We start from the raw sequence: 22929 nt of genomic DNA on the forward strand, positions 1-22929 counted from the left end.
AACACGCATCTAGAAATAGCAAAGAGGTCACAGCTTCACCTAGGCGACTTGTGATATATCTGCTAAATGCAGCTGCATTGGATTTATTATGGCCCAGATTTAAGGTGAAAAGGAAAGCTTCTTCTGTATACCACTTTGATCCTAGTATCACTTTGTAACTAAAGGCCTTCAATGTTTTGATTGCAAGGCCAAACACCACATACCTTTCCTAGTAACAACATTCCTTACCGGTTACTAAAACAGCTATCATTAGCCAATGTGATGGAGGGTGAGGAGGCTGATCACCAAGGGACAGGGCTGAGCCTCAAAGTGAGGACCTGAAGCCCTCAACATGAACCCAAGATGAAAAAAAGGACACGAAAAAGGCTTTTCTGGCTATCAAAAGGTAATAGAGGCACACTGCAGAAATGGGTCTAACCTTTAGAGGTTTATTCACACCTCTGTGTTTTGGCATGTTGTGATTTGATTTCCACCAAAATGCACCTTTCATAAGGATGAATTGAAGTACACCTATAATGCAAACTAGTGAATATAACCTTAAAATATTAAAAATAAATACATAAAAGTAGATACTAAAAGTACTAGCTAGGCAGAGCTAATTAAAGCAAACCACCTATAAGATCAATGAAAGCTAAAGTTACCATCAACTGGTTGTTTAGTAAAACCATGAAACAGAACAGTGTGAAGGAACTGAGCATTTAAGGAGGTCAGGAATTAATTCCCCATCATGCAAAAAAAGGAAAACTAAATTGGCTTTCATACATAAAAGAAGCTTGTTTCTACAGGGAAAACTGAAACCTTACCATAAACATTCGACTCCACTGCGGATCATTCAATGTAGCTTCCATCATGAAAAGCTCCACAGTCTGAGACGGGTGCCTGGTTAAGAACTTTATCAAAGGCTCTCTAAATGGACTTCCAGCCTGGAGATTTAAGAGATTAATTTAAAGAAGAGGCCACACAGAACAAGAGCAAGCCCTGAACTCTGCTTTAACCCCTTGAAATAGCTGGCTGTCTGACAAGTGCCTACTGTAGGTACAAGTAGTAAGGTAGTATTGCATTTTTCATGTCAACGTTGACATGACCATGCAGTAACGGATAAAGTTCCTGCTTGCTATCTACGTGGGGTAGTAAGTAGAAAAAAATCTGCCCCTCTGTAATGAAGCAAAGGAAAAGGAAAAAAAAAACAGCATTAAATGAGCAAAGGCTTAAAACCATCAGTATGTTGGTTTTGGTTTTCGGCACTGGACTTGAAGCGGCAGTAAACTCACTGCAACTACTCCAGTAAAAGCGATTCACAACGTTTTCTGCAGCTTATATTTATTGTAGTCTGTTCTGTTTTAAGAACATGCCCTATTTGCGAAAACATGGACCTGTCACCCATCCCCTCTGCTCAGCAGGGGATCAGCAAAGTAAATTGAATTCCGCCCAGTGTGAATGGGGCTTTTTAGTGAACACAACTTGCAATCTTCCCTTTCTTCTTCATTTAGAAGTTGTCAAAGTTGGGATCGAGCCTGTATGTGCACCTAATTTCCAGCGGAAATATATGTAGGAATCAACAGAAACAGGTGTTATATTCACACCAAACACAATTGTGCCAAACCAAGTGTTAAAAACACTCACCTTTCTCTAACAGTGGCTGCCATGTCAGTTATTTAGAAATCAGATGCGCTCTCACAACTACTGAAGCCACAAAACAGCTGCTTCTACCAGTGTGTAGACAACCAAAAGTGTAAAAACCAACTTACCTCAATTAGCATAGCCCGCTCAGTCTTCATTACAACCTCCAGCAGTGGCTTAACTAGAGTTTGAGGAGCAGCGGGAATAAGGTGAAAGAGATTGATAATTGCTGAACAAATCTTCATTTCCTGCATAAAAGAAAATAAATAACTCAAGATAAAAAAATTCTGCCAAAACACATTTTAAGATAAATGAAGACCAAAATAAAAATGGCCTTGTTGATCGGGGTGCTTAAAAGAAGAAAAGGTTCATGCTGTCCACAGAAACCATATTTAGGGTTCTCATAGGAGAATGACAGAGGAATTCTCATTAGCTAAGGATTGCAAAAATAATGCTTTGTTTATTCAGGTTAATAAATCAGACCTAACGTCATGGTAGTGAAGCTACCATCTTACTAACAGGTTAAATAGGCCACAATGCTAATATTCAGAATACATTAAAAAAAAAAAAAACGATGGCTTTGACGTTCATGCAAACCCCTCGGCTGTAAATGTTCTATTCCACTCAAATTAGATTTGCAGAAATCTGGCTGCTGATGATGGGATAAGGGAATACAGACTCTCCACTGACCAAAATTGGATTTTGTTAAACAGCCTTCTCTAAGGGAGATGGACAGTGTCAGAACATGATTAAAATTTATGAAAATTCACCAAGGAAATAAGAGGGAAGCCAGGAGAAAAGCCAGGAGAAAATGGATCAAAGGACTTCACAAGCAGGAACTATATCCCCAACTTTCAGGATGGCTGTCAAAGCCAAGTCTCCCATTAGTGTTGGAGGATGCCACTGCCCAACTCCTGTAATCAGCTCTGAACAGAAGTGTACCCTGGCATAAAAACCTATTAGGAGTCAAGTAGCGAAGGCCTTCATCGCTGAAGATGTGACAGGTTGACAGCTTTCTAAAAAGATTCCCTTTAATTTGTTATTAGATATAAAATCAAAAGTGACTTGCTGGAAGTATAATACGGAAGGTTTTTTCCCAAGTTGGTATTCAACATTCATGTTTTACCAGTTCTCTATTCTGTACAAATAAAATTTGAAACCAAAATGGAGCTGCTACCAATTTTAATTTCAATGTAGAATGAAATACTAAATTTAATTAGTTACTATGGGCAACATATTCACTATCTGTCCAGTTCCAGCTTTCACAAAATAAACTCAAAGACATGGTTGGTTTATTTCTTCCAAATGTAAATCACAATGGCCTATTCGCTATGATTTTCAGCCAGCGATTGTCACAATCTTTTCTTAATTAGAAGATTTCTGGGATTGTCCACCACTGTGCAATTAATTATGGACAATGAGTTGTGAACATTCATTGTTACATATGATAATCTAATGTTTGAAATTCACTAGGTTTGAGATACCAGCACATAACCTATGACCATTATATCACAGACAACTTCAATGTGCGACAGATGATCACAGCAAACCTGCCTGAGCAGTTTGGGCTACAGTTTAAGGGGAAGAGGCAGCAGGAGCTGGAACATTTTACATATTTAACCTTAAATACAGGTGGAACATGTAACATGTTCCAAAAGATTAAATTATCCTTAAAGGACCTGTTAATATCTGCACATGTGCATTTTAACCATCGTTAATGTGCATTTTAATGGGCTTCTATCGATTTCAATGGGCCTCCAAAGGTGCATGTCAACACATTTAAGAAAAAATAAAATGCATATTTACTTGAGTGGTGTTTTTTACACATAATTTCAAGCATTGGAGTGTGTCCCACAGAAATCAATGAAAGTGCATGAAGGTACATATAAAATTGCACAAAGTCAACCAGCATTAAAACGCACTAGGACGTACACCCTATGATGTCTGCACAACTGTTATTCTGTGAAAAATTGGAACATTTATGGTAATACCCAAAAGAACCCAATCTCAATTGTTCTCAGTTTTCAAATCACGTAGGCAACTTATGAAAGATTTAGGTCAGCCCACTTATTTAATTTAGCTTTGTGTAAGCCTGGTGATTCAACTTTTCAAAAATCAGAAGACACCAGAAGTCTGGTAGCAGCTTCTGTGTTAATTGCCTACCATCACACACTGGCTCCTAGCTCCTGAGACTGCATAACTGTGTATAACAGATCCCTGAATTAAATTACTTTCCTTTTAACTGAAGGGTTGTTATCTGACACAGTTACACGCTCGCATCATATGAAATGATTTTGCAAGGTGGTTCACGTGGAACACTTTAGGTGACCTTAGCCCATTGACATTCAAGCTGAAGTATCAGACTCAAAATAGGTAAAAGGAAAATATAAAACTGTCAAAAGCGAGCCTCAAAATGATAATAGTTTAAGGACTGAACATTCATGTTCTTGAGCCTAATTGTGACCAGCTCTTTTTCAAAAGAAAATCTTGGGAAACGCTGGCAAATATCAGCTGAAATCTACAAGCTTTTGAAACCCTAGTTGTACAAATAAGCCATGCAGGTTAACAGCTATTATTTATTGCAACTGGTGCCACAAACATTAACATGACTGCACACAACAAATTAAAGTTACAAAAGCACACAATCTCTTACACAACACAATATATACATTTGGGATCAGTGACCCTCATACCTGTCCTTGTGGACCCTTAACATGCTTACCAGACCCCCTTGTGGACCCTTAACATGCCTACCAGACCCATTTGTATCATCAAAGGTAGGAGTTATAATTAGGTGATTATTGTTGTTATTTTAAGTAGACCTGATTGTACTAAAAGTGTCTGAGTCCCCCTGCACCACCTGAACGTTTCATGTCTATTGGCTGTCTGGCTTCTGGTATTAATACATAAGTAACTGAACCCTACAAGTCATTTGGCCAACAAGAGATGTCTTTCTGGCTGTAGAGTCTAATTAAAATTAAGGGAAAAAAACAATTGAGCTATTCACATGTGTTTGGTGCTGAAGCCAGGTATCGGTATACACAACAGCACTATACACAGGGATTGGTTTACAAAAACTGGAAAGTGCAAAATCAGGTGCAGTTGTGCATGTTAGTTTTGACAAAAAAAAAAAAACCTGGAAGCAGATTGGTTTCTAGTCAGAGCTGTACCAGATTTTGCAATCTCCAGTTTTAGTAAATCAACCCCATAGTCTTCGATTAACCACAGTGAACAGAACTCATGCAAAGTGATTTTGGCACACTAGAGAACACCCATCTACTCTTAAAACCCCTCTGTGATGGGGATCTGGTAAACAGAGTAATTTATAAACTTTAGTCAAAAGGAAAAATGAAGCAGTCATCAATAGCAACCATTTAGAATTTGGCTCACAAGTTCTAGCCTGTAGCAAACATAAAAAAAAGCTTAAACCCGACTGGATGCTATGGGCAATGCCCTCATTTTTCTTTGGGCTAGTCTATATGAATAAGCCCAAATGGAAAGGACACCAAAGAACAAGTCTGAGGATACTGTTAAAGGCAATGTCAAGAATACAATAGACCATGACGACACAACTTTCTGGACAGCTCCGATTCTCACCTCTACCCCTTCCATGGCAGGCTGGACCAAAAAAAGATGACAATGAGAATTTAAAGAGTGTGGGTGTGTACTATACATACAAGCACCAGCCTTCAGCCATTGTTATTTCTCCAAGACACTCACACCTGCATAGAAGCTCTGAGTATTTGCTTTTGTTATTTCCAAGTAACATTAAAGGGATTTAAAATATCAGATGATGTGACTCCAGAGAGACTCACACAATTTATATAACAGTAATACAGCATACCACAAAACATACAGAAATTAATTATCAAATCAGTAAGCATTCAGCCATTAGGAAGCTCAAAGTGCAACAGCCAGTAGTACCAAATCAGAAATCACATTAGTAAGGTATAAACCTGGCATCTCACTGGTTGATATGGCTTAGAGCACCTTGCATTCCCAACTCCTAGCAATTTTCTCTGCCTCAGCTTGGAAAGTAGAGCGAGTTACTGACCTTAATTACATATGTATTAAACTCATAGCAATGAGTTACTGTTGTGAGATGAGTTAAGGTAACCCTGTCACAAACATGGGCCATTCACACTGAAAATATGCATTAAGCAAAAGCATTTTCAGCTGACAATTTAACTACTTACTGAGTGTGCAGGCTCTTTATGCTGGTGCCATGACCATTGCCCTGGTTTCCTGTTTCAGCTTTGCTTCATTCTAGCAACATTAAATGGAGCCACCCTTGCATGCAGGAACTAAATCGGTAACTATCTACACTGTGTGCAACAATGGAAACACACAGCCCTATAGCCCAGGATGACTCCCCTGCTCCTCCCTCCTCCTAGTTAACAGACTAGCTGGAGACTGCACCGTCCACTGTTAATTCTTACCTGTGAAGACCAGAAGGTCAGGAAAGCAGAAGAGAGAACAGGAGCCAGCAGTAAATTGCAAGTGCTGGGATACAAATTTTAAATAATATGTAAACTCAACCTTTCATATTCCTGATAAGTAATTATGTAGCTCAGGGAAAGTCAGAAGTGTTAGCAGCCCCTTTTTGCATACTCATGCTAGGTAAGAGACTCCAAGTATTGAAGTAAAGGGGGATTAAATCTGACAGAGAGGCAATTCATTTTTTTTAGAAGTAGAGCTTGGTATAAAAAAAAAAAAAAAAAAAACGCAATATGTCTTTTAAAGCAAACAGAAGGATATCTGAAGTGGATGGGTCATCACCCATAATGATGAAAGATGATGTGAAAAGAAATAAGGTTGGATTTGTAAAGCTGCTGTATTTAGCTAGACATATCAAATGGGCTAATGTATTTTAAAACTGCACTCATCCTTTAAAGTCAGGCAGTATTAATATCTCCAATCAAGAGTGCAGATAAAGCCATTCCCATTCATTAGCTCCTTGTCTGAAGTTCTGTGCCCACAACCTAAACACCTCTAATGACAAACTTGCTCTCTTTCGAAAGTAGCAAAAATCAATTACTGTGTGTATTTTTATTCCCTTTCCTCTAGGCAAGAGCTCTCTCTCAGTACAGGTTGGAAGAGATAATACGACTCTTAAATTGCACTGCCAATAAGTTATATCACTTTGAAGCAGACAAGGATAGGAGAGAAAATAGCAGAAATGCTGGACAAAAAAGTCAGCATGGCCTGTACTTACATTGCCTTCACTTCTTTGTCCTCCTTTGTGGGTGATCACTACAACTTCCATCCATTTACGCAGGTGTTGCTGTGAGGACAAAGCAATTGTGGAGATTAGGAGAGTTCTTTAAAAAGGATCTGATCACGAATGTGAAACCCAATGGTAAGTCTGCCTAAGTTCCTTGCAAAGGTTTGATTGCCTTATATACACCATGCATTGGACCTTCCATGAATACATCAAATAACTAACCCAAATAAAATAAGTGCAAATCTAGGAAATATGTGTATTGAAAGGCCAAGTCTGTTCAAAAATGTATTTTGAATTTGGGAAGTCAATTGTAGGTCGTTTTAACTACCATCATCTTATAAGTCTCATGGTCTCCAGTTATAAGAGTAGTTCCTTAGAGATCTCAGATCTGCACAATTTCTTTTAAAATAAAAGCAAGGTAGGATTATAAACTTTGTCTAGCTATTATAGTTGTGTTTCCAATGACAGAGGAGTCATAACAGGCAGCTTGGCCTTTTTTTGAATGTTTTTTTATGCAGCAACAGATTTGTTTAATTTCCCGACAATGTTCAAAATTCCAAACTAAAAAGACTTTATGCCTCAATACACAATACCTGTAAATTATGAACAATTTAATTATATCCAGGAAATTCAAGTCAATGAGCATTACAGGTAGCAACCCTAATCAAAATCCATAAAAAAATACCCCCCCCCCCTTACCATCATCTGATCACAAAATTTATCATTGAAGGAGTTAGGGAACAGCCGGGTGACAGACGTTAAGCGATTTACAACATTAAGAGTCAAGCTCCGATAGTCTCCAAGCATCATCAGTAGAGGCCTCATGTGGGTATGAATCTGGTCTACCTCTATTGTAGCTCCCTCTAAAAACTGCAATGAAAAAAAAAACACTTGGTTGAAATTTATTAAAAAAATCTTGAAGAGACAATTACTACTTAGTTCAGGTAAAATAGATACAATTCCTTGTTTCAGTTGTCAAAATAATGGGTGCACTACATACAAGATTTTAGGTGGATTCATTTCATGATCATGCTACCTAAGTAACTGAGAAAGCCCCTGATGTTCAGCCCAACCAGCCTACTCACTGAGTCTTCAGAGATAGGGCAAGTGCTGAGGCAATGCCAGCAACTGTGGACCTGGAAAGCTCATGGTAGACTATCAGAAAGTGCCCTACACAGAACCCAGTGCCTGAAGGCAATTTCCAGGCAATAGCAACAACATCCAGTCCGGATGCAGTACTCAAAGGCCATGCTAAGGACAACTGTGCCAGAGAGCTGCAATGAAAAAGAAAAAGCTCCAGAAGCAATGTAGAGCAGTTTTAATTGAAGAAAAAAATAGGAGAAGAAAACTGAGTGCCTGCAATAAATATGTCTAGTCTTACACAGCAGAACTGAAAGTACATCCATCCCGAACATGAGCAACGCTGGTAGTGATCATTCGATGGTGTACAGGTTTTTTTATTTACCAGTGTCTAATCCTCCTGCAGGCAACAGTATTACCAAAATTGTAAGACTTGCTGTGCCCTTCGATAGATGAGAATGGATTTGCAGATTACATGGTTCCCCACAGATCAAACATATCTGTGTGCAGGAAGACTACAGAATAATTTGTTCATCTCTAACCATGAGATACAAACTATCACAAGGCAGTATATGCAATGGACCAGAGTCCCAAAAAAAACAAGCTACTAGCAGGCTTTAGTGAGCTCCAGCGCTACTCGAAGCTTGTTGAACGTCTGCTGGCACCTTGATTAAAAAGTGATAGTCAACTTTCTGATTAAAATCTGTGATTGACATTTACAAATTGGAACTGAAAAGTTTTTTTAATGCCTTCAGCAAAAAACGCTTTGCTGCTTGTCGAAAGCTCTGCAAATACTTTTCAAAAGATTACTGTACACACTGCTCCTGTACAAGTTGATGTTTGTGTACAAAAGGCCTATAGGCAAGGCAAGTATGGTGTCATACTTAAAGTGTTACTAAACCCAGGACCCTGCATTCGCTATATATGGTCTCCCACAGTACACAGAAAATGGAAATGCAACTATTTTAGTAAATAAAGTGCTAAATAACTTATCATTAGCAGTTGAAGCAGTCTTGTGACTTCGATCAGTGTTCAGCAGAGCACTAGTTAAAGCTTGGAGGAGTTTTCTTTCTGCTCTAGCAGGATGCAGAACACCCCTGACCTCTGTCTGGACAGTGCTGATTGGCCCTGTGCTGATCACATGCACTCTCCCAAGGAAAAAAAAAAAAACCTCTCTAGCAATACACACCAAACTGAGCATGTGCAGAGTGCCTCCACACGATGTGTCTTATCAGGAGATAAGAGGGGGATACTGGAAAAAGGGGAGAACCAGAGAAGTCAGGATCAAAACAGCTTTTTTACACAATGCAGAGGATTAAACCCCTAGGTTCCAGGCAAGTATAACAAGCATTTTAGTAACACTTTAATATAAGAAAGTACAACTGAAGATTTTGGAAAATGGTGTTATATGCTTATCTAACTCCTCTTTTTCAATATTCATGTACAGTGCATGTATGTAAGTGAAAGAAGCCAAATCAGCAGGTAATGCAGTCCTGATGGGTATGTCACCTTAGTTTTCCTTAGATCCACTTTCATGACAAATGCCATAAAGTGATTGTCTGGCACTGGCATTGCTTAAGCCATGGGTGCTCAACCTGTGGTACTCTAGCTGTTGCGAAACTACAAGTCCCATGAAGCATTACAAGGCTAACAGTTACAAGCGTGACTCCCAAAGGCAGAGGTATGATGGGACTTGTAGTTTGACGACAGTTTGGGAATCCATGAAAGCAGATGTCCCCCTAAAACAAGCACAATCAGCTTCATTCTGGTCTTCTTACCTTCCTCATGCATGCTTCACCAGCCTCCTGCAGCTCATTATTTGTAGAGTTCAGGGCTTTAAAGAGAGCTGCAATGATTTTCTCTCTAGACTGTGGCAAGTAGTTGCAAGCTGCTAAGGCATCTGTTCAGACAAGACAGAATCCATTTTTACTTATGATCATACTATTAAGACAAACGTACAGTCTACTTACATCCAAGGGCCACATAACGCAAAAAGCAAGCTATGCGCAATGAGGAAAGCAATGGACTTACTTAAAGCTGCAATACGCAACGGGACAAGGGAAGAAAGGCTTTTATAACATGGAAGTTTCATTAGGGTGGCATCTTCTGCTTCACATAGGTTCAGGAGCTGTACCATAAAAAAAAAAAATTCAATCAAAGCAATGCATTTGTGAAAGCTGGAGGCCTGTCACTATATTTAATTTACACATATTTGCTGTTGTGTAGTTTATCCAACCCTTTTAGCTATTTCTGTATTTTACTACATTCTGTATTTGAGTCTGTGGTTATTTTCACTGCATTAGCAAAGCTATATATGAACACATGATGTCAGTCTCTGCCTGGGATAAATGCTCATCACAGTTAATGGACATGAGTGGCTCATTCACTGACTGGGAATCTACGTCACTTTATTTTTGCCTTTATCCTGTCAATCACAGGATGTTAAAAAGTGTGAGGGGACTAAGCAACACCATGAGTCGCATGTCACTGAAGATAGCTGGCTGTTTCAAAAGAAGGATGCTTAGGCAGGCCATAGATAATGTGATTTTCCTTCGTGAAGCACAGGTTACAGGAAAATAAATCACTATTACTCCATCATCACGGTCAGTTGACAGCGGAATCATACCCACAGAGCCACTGTGTTCTCCCGGTGCAGGATTGCTGTGAGCCATCCCTGCCCGGAGAACACAATGATTATTGCTAGCAGCTAAAGCCGCTGGCAATAACCGAATGTTAGAAATCCAATATGTTGGTTGTACCCAAGTCAATCAATGGATTGACTTGAGTACAATCATTCTGACAATCAGTCGGTCCCTGCTGAACTGGCCAAGGTTTCGAACCATCTATGGCCGGCTTTAAAAACTGATTCGCAGACAGAATACAGATATTGCACTGAACATTTATTAAACCACATGTGGTATATGGATGTTTAGTGTTCACTGAGAACTCCTATGGTGAATTTCCACTTGAAATTGCTCCTGCATAAATGTGTACTTGTAAATACCCACCAAGGCAAAACATAATGAATGCATCTCAGATTTGGGCCTTTTCAATATCCAAGCTTTTCAAACAAAAACTTTCTTTATTGTCACCTAGCAACCAAATTAAATCTTTTCCACATTGTTATTTTTCATTGCAGATACGGTTCGAACGTCTTTGAGGCAACACTAAATGTTTTCTGTGTTTTAAATTAGGTGGTCTTTTGAGTCAGTTTACTATTATACTGCAAATGAAATACCTCGGAGTAAAAAACTTTATGTTCTACAACATTGAGATCCATAGTGAAGAGTCTTGGCTGCAGGGTGGTGCAGAAAGTGTTGCCTTCCATTAGCCCAATCTGAGCATTAGCAGGCTGGTGTCTCAGTAGATGCTTCTTTGGAGGGACCATGTCCTGCAGGACCTACAGAGAACAAGCAACAATCTGAATCTAAGTGTTAAAAGGTATCAATTAGAGAAAAGATTTCATAAAATAGATGTATCACTCTAAGTGAGCAGAAGATTAGAAGCATTATATAAAAACCAAAAGAACCTTTGGTAACATATTTCAGATATATCTTAGAGTTTCTAAAGTGTATTACACATAGACAGATAATTAAAAGAGATCAGGAAATGGAACAAAAAAAAAAATTATACTCATCTAGGCAGATGCAGCATCCGTCCAAAGCTTCATCTGTTCCCTGCCTCTGTCTCTGGAGCGATCAAAGACTCTAGGTCTTCAGTGAGTGACTGCCAGTAATCAGATCTCTGCTCTTCCATGGCTCATTGGAGCACTGGGCTGTGGAGGGGGCAGGAACAGGCTGGCTCCGGCTCTCACCCGCTCACTATGAGGCTGAGCCTGCTGCCAGTCCAGACATCTGGGAAGCTCCCCCTCCACTGCCATATTTGGCACCTTTTTGGGGGAGCGGATACCAGTTTTTGACAGGTACCCACTCCCACTTCCTCCGCAGCGAATTGAGCCGGATGTTCGGCCCCTTCCTCCCTCCCACAATCTCCTGGGAACTTTCACAGGTCCCAGAAGACTGTCGGACCAATTAGGAGGCGCAGCACAACTCGCGCATGTGCAGTGGGCACCAGGCTGTGAAGCCAAAATCTGTCACACCCTGGTGCCCATAGTTGAGATGCAGGTGCCGAGCCGTGGAGTAGAGAAGGGGAGAAGGGACGGAGCAGGTGAGAACATCGCTGGACTCGGGGGACAGGTGAGCGCGTGTTTATTAAAAGTCAGCACCTAACGTTTTTGTAGTTGCTAACTTAATATACACAAATCCACTGGAAATCCGCTCTGGGTTCACTTCTATAGAGCCATAGGCAGAAACCCCTGCCTGAGAGTACTCATGGAAAGACCAGTATTGCTGTATCCAGTATCGTTGTGTACAAGCCTAAGCAAAAATGACGTAAAAAAAAAAAAAAAGGATACCACTGGATTCAGAATCTGTTAATTAAAATCTCAAAGAGGAGCTTCAGTCTCCCCCAAGAAAATGAAAAGTCAGCAGCTAGGCAATCCAGGCGGAAGTAGGAGGGGGTACCTGTCAAAACTAGGTACCCACTCTACCCAAAAAAATAAAAGTGTGCAAAAAAGTGGTAGAAGAGAGAAGGAGGAGACAAACAAGTGGAACTTCAACCTTTGAGCGAAGTTCTGCTTTAACAAGTTTAAGGATCCCAGCAATTTCATACCTCTTTATGGGGTTCCATAATCATAGTGACCCCTTTGCCAGTGACTTGTGCCAGGACCTGCAGAGAGTGCATTGCTTGCTTTCTGACAGTAGGGTTAGGTGAGGTCACTTCCCGCACAAGATCATGCGTCACCAAATGGAACGACTTTTCCTGGGCGTTTGTGATATCTTCCGTTTTCTCCTCATCTTTCAGTGGAGTTGCGCAGCGGATTAAAAGCTGCTCTAGAGTAGTCTTCGCCATGGCGACAGCTCCATTAGAAACCTGGGACATAACAGAGGAAGGGATTTTAAAGCAAAAACATTTTAGAAGCAAAATTCTTTCCGGGACTCATGCTGTACATTCTAAACTGATTATTCTGTGATGAGTTCAAAGATGTTAGAATTTTATGCTTTCTTAATTTAAATGTTTTAAAAGATTTAAGTAGTTATTTTTCATTTCAAAAAGTACAAATTACATTTTTTGCCTATATTTTATTGGGGTTGTGTAAGGTAATCATTCTAATAAAAAAAAAGTGCTGCTTTGTGGCATTCATTATTCTTTCAAAGAAGCCAAAATGTTTCCTTAGAAATCATATCAATGCAATAAAAGAAACAATAAACTACATAAAAAGAAAGTAAAACGTATTCCTGAATACAGTGTGAACAATAATGATGCAAATTAAACTCTGAAGGCTCCATTTTTCCAGGCTTTTTAATGGCTGCTGTGCAGGATACTGGTTCTCTGCATGTCATCTACATGCCGAATAATCACACGACTCTCAGTAATGGAACAGTGCTAACAACAACTAAGCATTGAAGTCTTTATATAATAAATACCTCTCCAGTCAAGTCCATCATGACGAAGAGAAGGGCTTTAAGGAACGTTTGTTGATTTTGAAGCACCCAAATCAGAGGAAGGCGTTCCATCAGGAACTTAATGGAGACTACTCCACCAAGCTTCGCATACCAGGCCTGCTCATAGCAGCAGGCACATAGACGCTCCACAATGTAAGAAAACAATGGCAACTGGCACGCCTGCAAGAAACAAAAAAAGAAGAAACTTCCAGCAAAAGTAATCAACCCAATAGCATTTACAGAGATCCTATCATGATAGAAGACTCAGAGGTACTTGGCTACAAGTGTTCTGAGTATTCTGACAGACTCATTATTCTCAGTGCCTACCTCTACCCAGGAGAAAAGTTTACAGCAAAGAACACATATAAAGCCTGCTAAATACGGATTCTGGTGTGGAAAGCCACTCAGTAAAACTAAAAAAAATGAGCATGAAAACTGAACCCTTTAAGTTTAAAGAATGCACATCCTCTTTCATTCCTTAAAGTGAACCTGTGCCCAGAGCAAACACACTAAAGTGTTTACATATTCTGAACAAGCAGTAAAAGTAAGTCCCACATTCACCCCTGTATCCACAAGCATTGTGGAGAGATTAATTTTCAAAACTCACAACATGAGCATTGAAATCTTAGCTGTGTTTCTATGAGAAACTGTGTTAGTCTGCCAGCCCTCTAATGCTAAAAACTGACAAGTATGTCTAAGCTGTCAGGAAGTCTTTGTTGTGATTTTTGAGAATTAATAACTTCATTATAAAAAAATAAGAAAAAAAAGCCAGAGATGTCTTGTTTTGAAGCTATTTTTCTGCTTGTTAGGAATATGTAAATAATTTAATGTCCATATTCTGTGCATATGTGCACTTAAAGTAAATGTGAACCATCACCTTGTAAAACAACCCATTCGGGTTAAAATGAAAAAAAGAAAAACTAGGGGATTTATAATGTTTTTACAATTGATCACATAACCTCTGTTCTCAGCTACAAAAAAGGCTTAGAGAGCTGGGGAAGAAAGAACAGTACACCGATCTTCCCAGTGAATGGCTGTGCAGGGGCGGTGTGAACATGTCTGCACAAGTCTGAATATTGGAAGAGGACATCCAGGCTGTGCCCCAGCTTAGCCATAAAACTGACCATACTGGGAAGGACGTACTCTCGTACCTAGCATGGTCAGTGTGGAAAAGGAAAGCTGGGGGACTGGCAGAATCACCAGGTATTTCACATAAAGGAAGCAATACAAAGAGAATGGGATACTATTTAATACATGTACATGGTACAACAGACTCATATCAGGAATATAAAATGTTGGGGCAACATATTTTTTAAAGCAGAACTTTGGCCTCCCTTTAGAATTTTCTCTTGTGTATCACACAAACACCTGCCTGTGAAATCCACCCTATGCAGCTTCCTGTGGAGGTGTAGAAATTATACTGCACCGCTTCTGAATTTAATAGCAGAGTTGCACTCTTGTATAGGCTGTGCCTGCTTGCTCTACAGTGGGATGGAAATATGTTGTGGGATATGTAGATTTCAGCATATTTATTGCTAATTTACAAGCACAAATGAAGGTGGATTTGGCTCACAAAAAAGTAAAGAAAGTTTTTTGTTTACATTATAAGGCTTGGGCATTACAGAGTAAGTGGATATAGTACTTGTTTGCTCTGTCATACAGGAACCTTTAGTTTTACTTAAAGTTGCTGTAAAGGCGCAAGGTTTTTTACCTTCGTGCATTCTATGCATGAAGGTAAAAAACCTTTTCTGTGCAGCATCTCCCTCAACCCCCTCACCAGTGCTCACTCTAGCCCCCTCTCGATCCAACGATATGCCACTGGAGTTTCGGCTATCCTGGGACTCCCTCTCTTCATTGGCTGTGACAGCAGCGGAAGCCACTAGCTCTCGCTGCTGTCAATCAAAGCCAGCGAGCCAATAAGAAGAGAAAAGGGGTGGGGCTGAGTCGCAGCTGTGTGTGTGAATGGACACGTGGAGCAGAGGCTTAGAAATGTGCCTGCTTGGTTGCCCCCATAGTAAGTTGCTTACAGTGGGGGCACCCAACAAGAGGAAGGGGCCAGCTGGGGACTGGAGAAAAGAAGTATCTGATGCAGGCTGCTCTGTGCAAAACCACTGCACAGAGCAGGTATGTACAACATGTTTGTTATTTTTTTTTTTAACTTAAACCTTTATTATCACTTTAAAAGCAGACCTCGCAGAAAGATATCGAAGTCTACTTATTTATTTAGTTAGGTTCCGTCTCATCTCAAAATGCTACAAAACGAAAGAAAAAAAAAAATAACAGGTAAGTAACACAATGATGTCCTCCCTGCACCCCCAGCTTTCTAATTAGATAGGGAAGGAGCAACAAAAGATTGATGAGATCACCTTTCTGCTCTCTCCCATCCCTTGTCAGCTCATGTGAACCCAAGACAACTGACTGACCCCTCGTGCTGATCCACACTACCAGTATAAGTGCTGCAGAACAGGGATAGCAAAATGCAGATACCAAGTCAGTTTCAGGTACTTACCACAAGTTGCATTTTATCTGCCTTGAGTTCAGCTTTAAAAAAAAAAAAAATCAACAAAGCAAAAAAAAAAAAACAAACAAAATACCCATGTAAAAGGTGGGCATTTAAAGACAAGGACAAGTGAAGTGTGTTTACCCTTTCTTTTGATCCCAAGATAATGCTGGCAACATCAAATATCACAGCCAGGGCCACCTCCCCTATCTTGCACAATTCTTTTTCCTCATAGGCCATGCAAATTGCAATAGCATCAATCAGTACAAGTGGGTCCATGCCTTTTGAGCCGTTTTCCTCGCTGTGAAACATGGCAGTGCTGGGCTGGCTGCCAACTTGGTAGCACTGCAAGAGGAATGGACCTAGAAAAGATAAAAGCACAAGCTCAGGATTACATGAAGTCCAACTTACCGTAAGTCTCACGCCTTCTAATCTTTTTAAAGGCACTGCAATTACAATGATCTCACGGTACCAAAAAACAAACTAGAAGTTATGGGAGAGGTAGGTCCTTTCGATTTTCTATATCTAAAGGTCCTGAACAAATGTGATTTTTGGTTTCCTCAATGAATTTTAAAAAAGAAAAAAGAACTCTACATTTCTGAGCACGTTTCATGTTACATGAAGGAATGCAGTCTGTAGAAGCTATAGCATTGCAACCTGCAAATGCAAAAAAATAACAGATGCACATTTTTGCTTTTTGACAAATAAGTGCATTTATATATTTTTTTAAATAAGGTATTCATTTAATGTCACAAAAATCATCTTTATATTGCATTAGGTAGCCAGCTACGTTTTCTAAAACTGTGCAAAAATTTATATTATTACTTTTTTTTTTTAAGATCCTCGGAAGAAAAAAAACAAACAAACAATTTTGCAGTACGTTTTAATTATCCCATCCCCTGCTCACATTATTGCCTTACTGCTTGCTCCAGGAGCCTGCAAAGACCTTTAGGGCTGGTTCATTCCAGGAATCACACAGGAACGGTGCAATTGGAGCCCGTTTTTGTTTTGAATGAGATAAAAAAAACGCACTGGACTGCAGCAAAAAGTAAACACAGTGCAACCAGATCACATGGTACAGAAGTACCACGCGATCCAGTGCACGAAAACGCACTGCATTTGAGACCTGCCTGTGAGGTGTCATTAACTTAATATACTGACACCTGCTGCAGATCGCAACTGAAATGCATTCTGAACGTGGTGCAAGAAATATCAGCACAGTTTCTGGTGTGAACGAACACTTACGGCGCATGATGATGGTCTGCATTTTCCAGCATTTGGGACACACATCAAAACGCAATCGGCATGATCCTATTTAATTTAATTGGCAGTTCAGAGTCTGCATTTGACCTGCTTTGGAATGTATTGCCTTTTTTGGACTCAGCATGTCCTATTGAGGTGCATTTGAACTGCAGGCAATGCAGGTCTACGCAGACTTTTCTTTTCAAATGCTTTGTCAGTTTTATTTTCCAGTAGCTTTGTCCTATTTTGCTAGGGAGCGAAAAGTAACAAAATCCCGTTGAGGTGGAGGAATGCAAGAAACTTTTTACTGCTGTCTGCTTCTCTACTGGAGATTTTCTTTCAATTTCCATCAGTGTAAAAATCTAACCAGCTCAGGAGATAAAGTCTCCCCAACCAAAAAAAAAAAAAAAAAAAAGAAGATTGCGGCTCTGTTCCATATCCGACACATTAAAAATAATAATTAAAAATAAATATATATATATAAGTTTGAAGATGCAGGAATTGCAGTGATTTCTGTACCCACAACCATCCATAGTCAAAACGCACCGCTGTCATTCTGAATGACACACCTCCATACACCTAAAAATGTTGCACATTTGAGGGTGCAGGAATCACAGAAAAATTGAATGGTACTTTTCCCGGCCGCTGTGTTTTTAGAATGGTGCAGAAACATTTTTCCTGCGGGAAGCAAAGGCACGGTAGCCCATTCAAATGTATAGGATGCTAGTGCAAACATGGGCCGTAAACCAGCATAGATGTCAACCAGGCCTTAAGTCAACTTACATCCATCCTCCCCATTTTAATTTTTGTCAAAGTACCATATTTTTCGCTCCATAAGACACACTTTTTCCCCCCCAAAAAAGGGGGAAAATGTCAGTGCGTCTTATGAAGCGTAAAGCGGCCGGTCCGGTATTTCTGCCGCCACCATGTCAGAATATCGGGCCGGCCGCTCAGCTCTTCTCTCCTGCAGGACTTACCTGTTCCTCGCTCCAGCACTGCAGTCTTCCCATGGCGGCTTCTGTGACAGCCGGCTGCCCACTGCGCATGCGCGAGAAGCGCTGCGCTTTGTGAATGGTCCGGCTTCTTCTGGGACACATGACAGGTCCCAGAAGGCTCCGGGCCATTCACAAAGTGCAGCGCTTCTCGCGCATGCGCAGTGGGCACCCGGCTGTCACAGGAGCCGCCGCGGGAAGAAGGAAGGACAACTCAGCGGAAGTGGGAGCGGGTACCTGTCAAATTCAGGTACCCGTTCCCCCTCCCTCCCCAAAGGTCCGCAGTCTCTGGTCATCCCCTGCACTGTCTGCAGTCTCTGGTCATCCCCTGTACTGTGTCCGCAGTCTCTGGTCATCCCCTGTACTGTGTCCGCAGTCTCTGGTCATCCCCTGTACTGTGTCCGCAGTCTCTGGTCATCCCCTGTACTGTGTCCGCAGTTTCTGGTCATCCCCTGTACTGTGTCCGCAGTCTCTGGTCATCCCCTGTACTGTGTCCGCAGTCTCTGGTCATCCCCTGTACTGTGTCCGCAGTCTCTGGTCATCCCCTGTACTGTGTCCGCAGTCTCTGGTCATCCCCTGTACTGTGTCCGCAGTCTCTGGTCATCCCCTGTACTGTGTCCGCAGTCTCTGGTCATCCCCTGTACTGTGTCCGCAGTCTCTGGTCATCCCCTGTACTGTGTCCGCAGTCTCTGGTCATCCCCTGTACTGTGTCCGCAGTCTCTGGTCATCCCCTGTACTGTGTCCGCAGTCTCTGGTCATCCCCTGTACTGTGTCCGCAGTCTCTGGTCATCCCCTGTACTGTGTCCGCAGTCTCTGGTCATCCCCTGTACTGTGTCCGCAGTCTCTGGTCATCCCCTGTACTGTGTCCGCAGTCTCTGGTCATCCCCTGTACTGTGTCCGCAGTCTCTGGTCATCCCCTGTACTGTGTCCGCAGTCTCTGGTCATCCCCTGTACTGTGTCCGCAGTCTCTGGTCATCTCCTGTACTGTGTCCGCAGTCTCTGGTCATCTCCTGTACTATGTCCGCAGTCTCTGGTCATCTCCTGTACTGTGTCCGCAGTCCCTGGTCATCTCCTGTACTGTGTCCGCAGTCTCTGGTCATCTCCTGTACTGTGTCTGCAGTCCATTGGTTCAGAAGGGACACCATCTAGAGGACAGAAGCAGGTAAGAATTTGCACTTTTCCTAAAATGTGTGAATTCTAGTTAACCTGAAGTGGTTTGTTTCATTTTTGGATGGAGCAAAGGAGGGTTATAGCCCTTTGTTTCTTTTTTTTTTGCTATCTGTGTTTCACTGTTCCTTTTACATCTTGTCCCATAGCCAAAACAGGAATTGAGAAAATCCTTCCAAAGTGAGGGAATCCCAAGGTGTCACCAGCGTCCCCAGAGCTAATGTTCGCATTGGAGGATTTCACCTCTATTACTGTTTTGATAACAACCCAAAAATCTGGGATTTTCTTTTACTTTCAATGATAATGGTATACAGGACAAATGGAGAAGGTGAATCTCCCTAACAGACAGCTATACAAAACTGACAGGTGTTCTAATCCTTGTCCATTTTATCCAAAACTGAAGAAAAAAAAAAAGTTTTGTCTTTAATGACACTTTAAGCATACAATGTCTTAACCTTGGAACTAGCTGTAGCCATCCTTAACCGCTTACCGACCGCCTCATGTAGGAGTAAGGCAGCAGAGCGGCTCTCCTGTTCCGGATCACGTATCTATTATGTGATCTGGCACTTCTGGGTAGGGGGTGTGCTGGCTGTGCTGTGATTAGTCACAGCATAAGCAGATCAGCGGGTGCTAGCCAATGATTGACCCACAGCACCCGCTGATCGGCAAGGAGGAAGACAGGGCAGAGCTCTGCAAATGTAAACAAAATTATGTAGCAGAATACGTATTGGCCTAAATTTATGAAGAAATTAGATTTTTTTTTTTAAGATATGTTTTATAGCAGAAAGTAAAAAAAACTTTTTTTTTAACGTTCAGTTTTTTTTCGTTCATATCGCATAAAGATAAAAAAACTAATTGGCGATCAAATAGCACCAAAAGAAAGCTCTATGTGTGAAAAAAAATTATATAAATTATATTTGTGTACAGTGTTGCATTTGTCACTTAAAGTAATGCAGTGCCAAAAAGCAAAAAAAATGGCCTGGTCATGAAGGGGGGTAAATCTGCCGGAGGGCAAGTGGTTAATCATATGACTACTTACCACATTGCTGAGCTACAGCTACCATAGTGTAATGGCGAATAAGGCTGGCAACAAAGGGCAGTGCGCTTGGCCTCAAGTCCTTGATGACGGCAGACATGAAGGCCCCAGTCAAGGCCTGCTCAAAGGTCTTGCGAGCTGGCGTGTCCTGAGCTTTGTATCGATGTGAGATTATGACACTAGGTATAGACTTTTCTGTGAAACTAAAAAGGAAAAAGGACATTAGCACTGTGGCAAAAGAAAAAAAAAAAAAAAAAAAAAAGACTAAAAACATGTTATTAGCAGCCGAGCGCGAATGCCATAAATTCTGATTATAAAGGCGTTTCTCTGCCCCTCCATTCCTCACATAGGACAGGTCTGATCCAACTCATCTACTTCATTTTCATTTTCTCCCCTATTAGGCAGAATCAAGACGGATGGCTCAATCTGACATAGAGTATTTAAAGGCTTCAGTCCAGGGAGGCAGGCAGACTCCATAAAAACATTGAGCAATAGCACAAAGTAAAAGGCTATTAGGAAGCTGGCCTTTTCGTGCCTTTTTAATCTAAAATGGGAGGCTTGGTATTAACTTGGAAAAGCTAGGTTATGAAGAGCTAAACTGTGGGATCGGGTGTTTACTGGCCCTTATATGTTTTCTGTACAAGGATACCGCAATAAACCTCAGCATTTGCATAAAAAGAGAATATAAAAGAGATAATGCAAGAATCAGTAATGCTTTATGTACATCTGATATCTAGAACTGCAAAAGATTCCTGCAAAGTAATACAACTCTACCTTTGTGCTGAAATCATTCTTATAGCTAGAACACATTAGAGGGACATTTATCAATATTCCCACATCCACTGCAACCATTATTCTATCGCACAATTTGCAGCTTATTATTTTACATAGTCAGGTTGAGAAAAGACAAGTCCATTTAGTTCAACCAACAGAAAATAGAAATAGAAGTCTCCATATACATGACCCTGTACCAACAGATGATCAAGAGCAGTGGTCTCCAAACTGTGGCCCTTTGCTTGCCTTTATCCGACCTTTGAGGCATTATTCCTGCCACTGACAGCAACAATGGGGCACGATTCCTGCCACTGAAAAAAAACAATGGGGCATGATTCCTGCCGCTGAAACAAACGGGCATGATTCCTGCCACTGAAACAATGGGGCATGATTCCTGCCGCTGAAACAAACAATGGGGCATGATTCCTGCCACTGAAACAATGGGGCATGATTCCTGCCGCTGAAACAAACAATGGGGCAAGATTCCTGCCGCTGAAACAAACAATGGGGCAAGATTCCTGCCGCTGAAACAAACAATGGGGCATGATTCCTGCCGCTGAAACAATGGGGCATGATTCCTGCCACTGAAACAAACAATGGGGCATGATTCCTGCCACTGAAACAAATGGGGCATGATTCCTGCCACTGAAACAAACAATGGGGCATGATTCCTGCCGCTGAAACAAACAATGGGGCATGATTCCTGCCGCTGAAACAAACAAGGGGGCATGATTCCTGCCACTGAAACAAACAATGGGGCATGATTCCTGCCACTGAAACAAACAATGGGGCATGATTCCTGCTACTGAAACAAACAATAGGGCATGATTCCTGCCACTGAAACAAACAAGGGGGCATGATTCCTGCTACTGAAACAAACAATAGGGCATGATTCCTGCCACTGAAACAAACAAGGGGGCATGATTCCTGCCACTGAAACAAACAAGGGGGCATGATTCCTGCCACTGAAACAAACAATGGAGCATGATTCCTGCCACTGAAACAAACAATGGGGCATTCCACCGAAAAAAAACCAAAGCACTATTCCTCCTACTGACACCAACTATTTCTCCTCGTAATACCAAAGAATGGGTATTGTTTACTCCCACTGGGCACAGTCCGACCCCCCTAAAGTTTGAAGGACAGTAAACTGGCCCTTTGTTTAGAAAGTTTGGAGACCCCAATCCACAGGAATGCAAAAAAAATCCTATATAAAGCATAATCCAGTTTCCTGTACCAGGGAAAAATAAATTCCTTTCTGATCCCCCAGAAGGCAATCATATTCCCTGGATAAATAGTCTCTGGTGTTATTAACTATAAATGTTAATATCCAGTTATTTTTGTGCATTTAGGAATGCATCAGCTCTTTTTTTTTTCTTTAACAATCTACTGAATTGGTCAAAACTAATTCTTCAGGAAGTCTCTTTGTGAAGAAAACCTTCCGTATGTGGAGGATGAATCTCTTGTCCTTTGTAATGACCTTAAAAATGGACCACATATAAATGCAGGTAAACACTGTGTATGAATGGCACCACTGAAAAATTCAAGTTCAAGTTTAGGGGAAAAATAATAAATGCCCAGGTTTTTGGAGGGAAATAAAATGTGCATTTATTATTTGCAAAGCTTAACACCCACATTCAACAGATCGCAGGGGCAATGCCAGGCTCCTGCACACACTACCTCCAGCTTTCTGGAGGAAAAGTGAATGAACTACAAGGTCGCTCATCAGCATCCTCATAGTTCATTGAGAATTACAAGCCGTCTGCATTGGTGGCAGCCGGGACTTGTAG

At 41.1% G+C, this 22929-nt stretch overlaps 1 protein-coding gene across 3 annotated transcripts in view; it reads right to left on the minus strand.

Annotated features, from left to right (window-relative positions):
• The window catches only part of TRRAP (transformation/transcription domain associated protein), a 236450-nt gene that overhangs the window by 155522 nt on the left and 57999 nt on the right, over window positions 1-22929 (minus strand). For 2 of the 3 annotated variants that reach the window (XM_089682734.1, XM_089682733.1), the window contains exons 23-34: window positions 20369-20568; window positions 16073-16290; window positions 13411-13608; window positions 12596-12856; window positions 11163-11324; window positions 9956-10052; window positions 9703-9824; window positions 7544-7714; window positions 6836-6904; window positions 5218-5238; window positions 1749-1868; window positions 804-923 (exon numbers count right to left, since the gene is read on the minus strand). In XM_089682734.1, the coding sequence (XP_089538860.1) occupies window positions 804-923; window positions 1749-1868; window positions 5218-5238; window positions 6836-6904; window positions 7544-7714; window positions 9703-9824; window positions 9956-10052; window positions 11163-11324; window positions 12596-12856; window positions 13411-13608; window positions 16073-16290; window positions 20369-20568 (1759 nt within the window). The remainder of the gene's footprint in view (window positions 1-803; window positions 924-1748; window positions 1869-5217; window positions 5239-6835; window positions 6905-7543; window positions 7715-9702; window positions 9825-9955; window positions 10053-11162; window positions 11325-12595; window positions 12857-13410; window positions 13609-16072; window positions 16291-20368; window positions 20569-22929) is intronic. The other variant, XM_089682735.1, reaches the window with a different exon arrangement.

Source organism: Staurois parvus, unplaced genomic scaffold, assembly GCF_062004578.1.
Source record: "Staurois parvus isolate SC_StPar_1 unplaced genomic scaffold, SC_StPar_1.0 ptg000297l, whole genome shotgun sequence".
NCBI lineage: Eukaryota > Metazoa > Chordata > Amphibia > Anura > Ranidae > Staurois > Staurois parvus.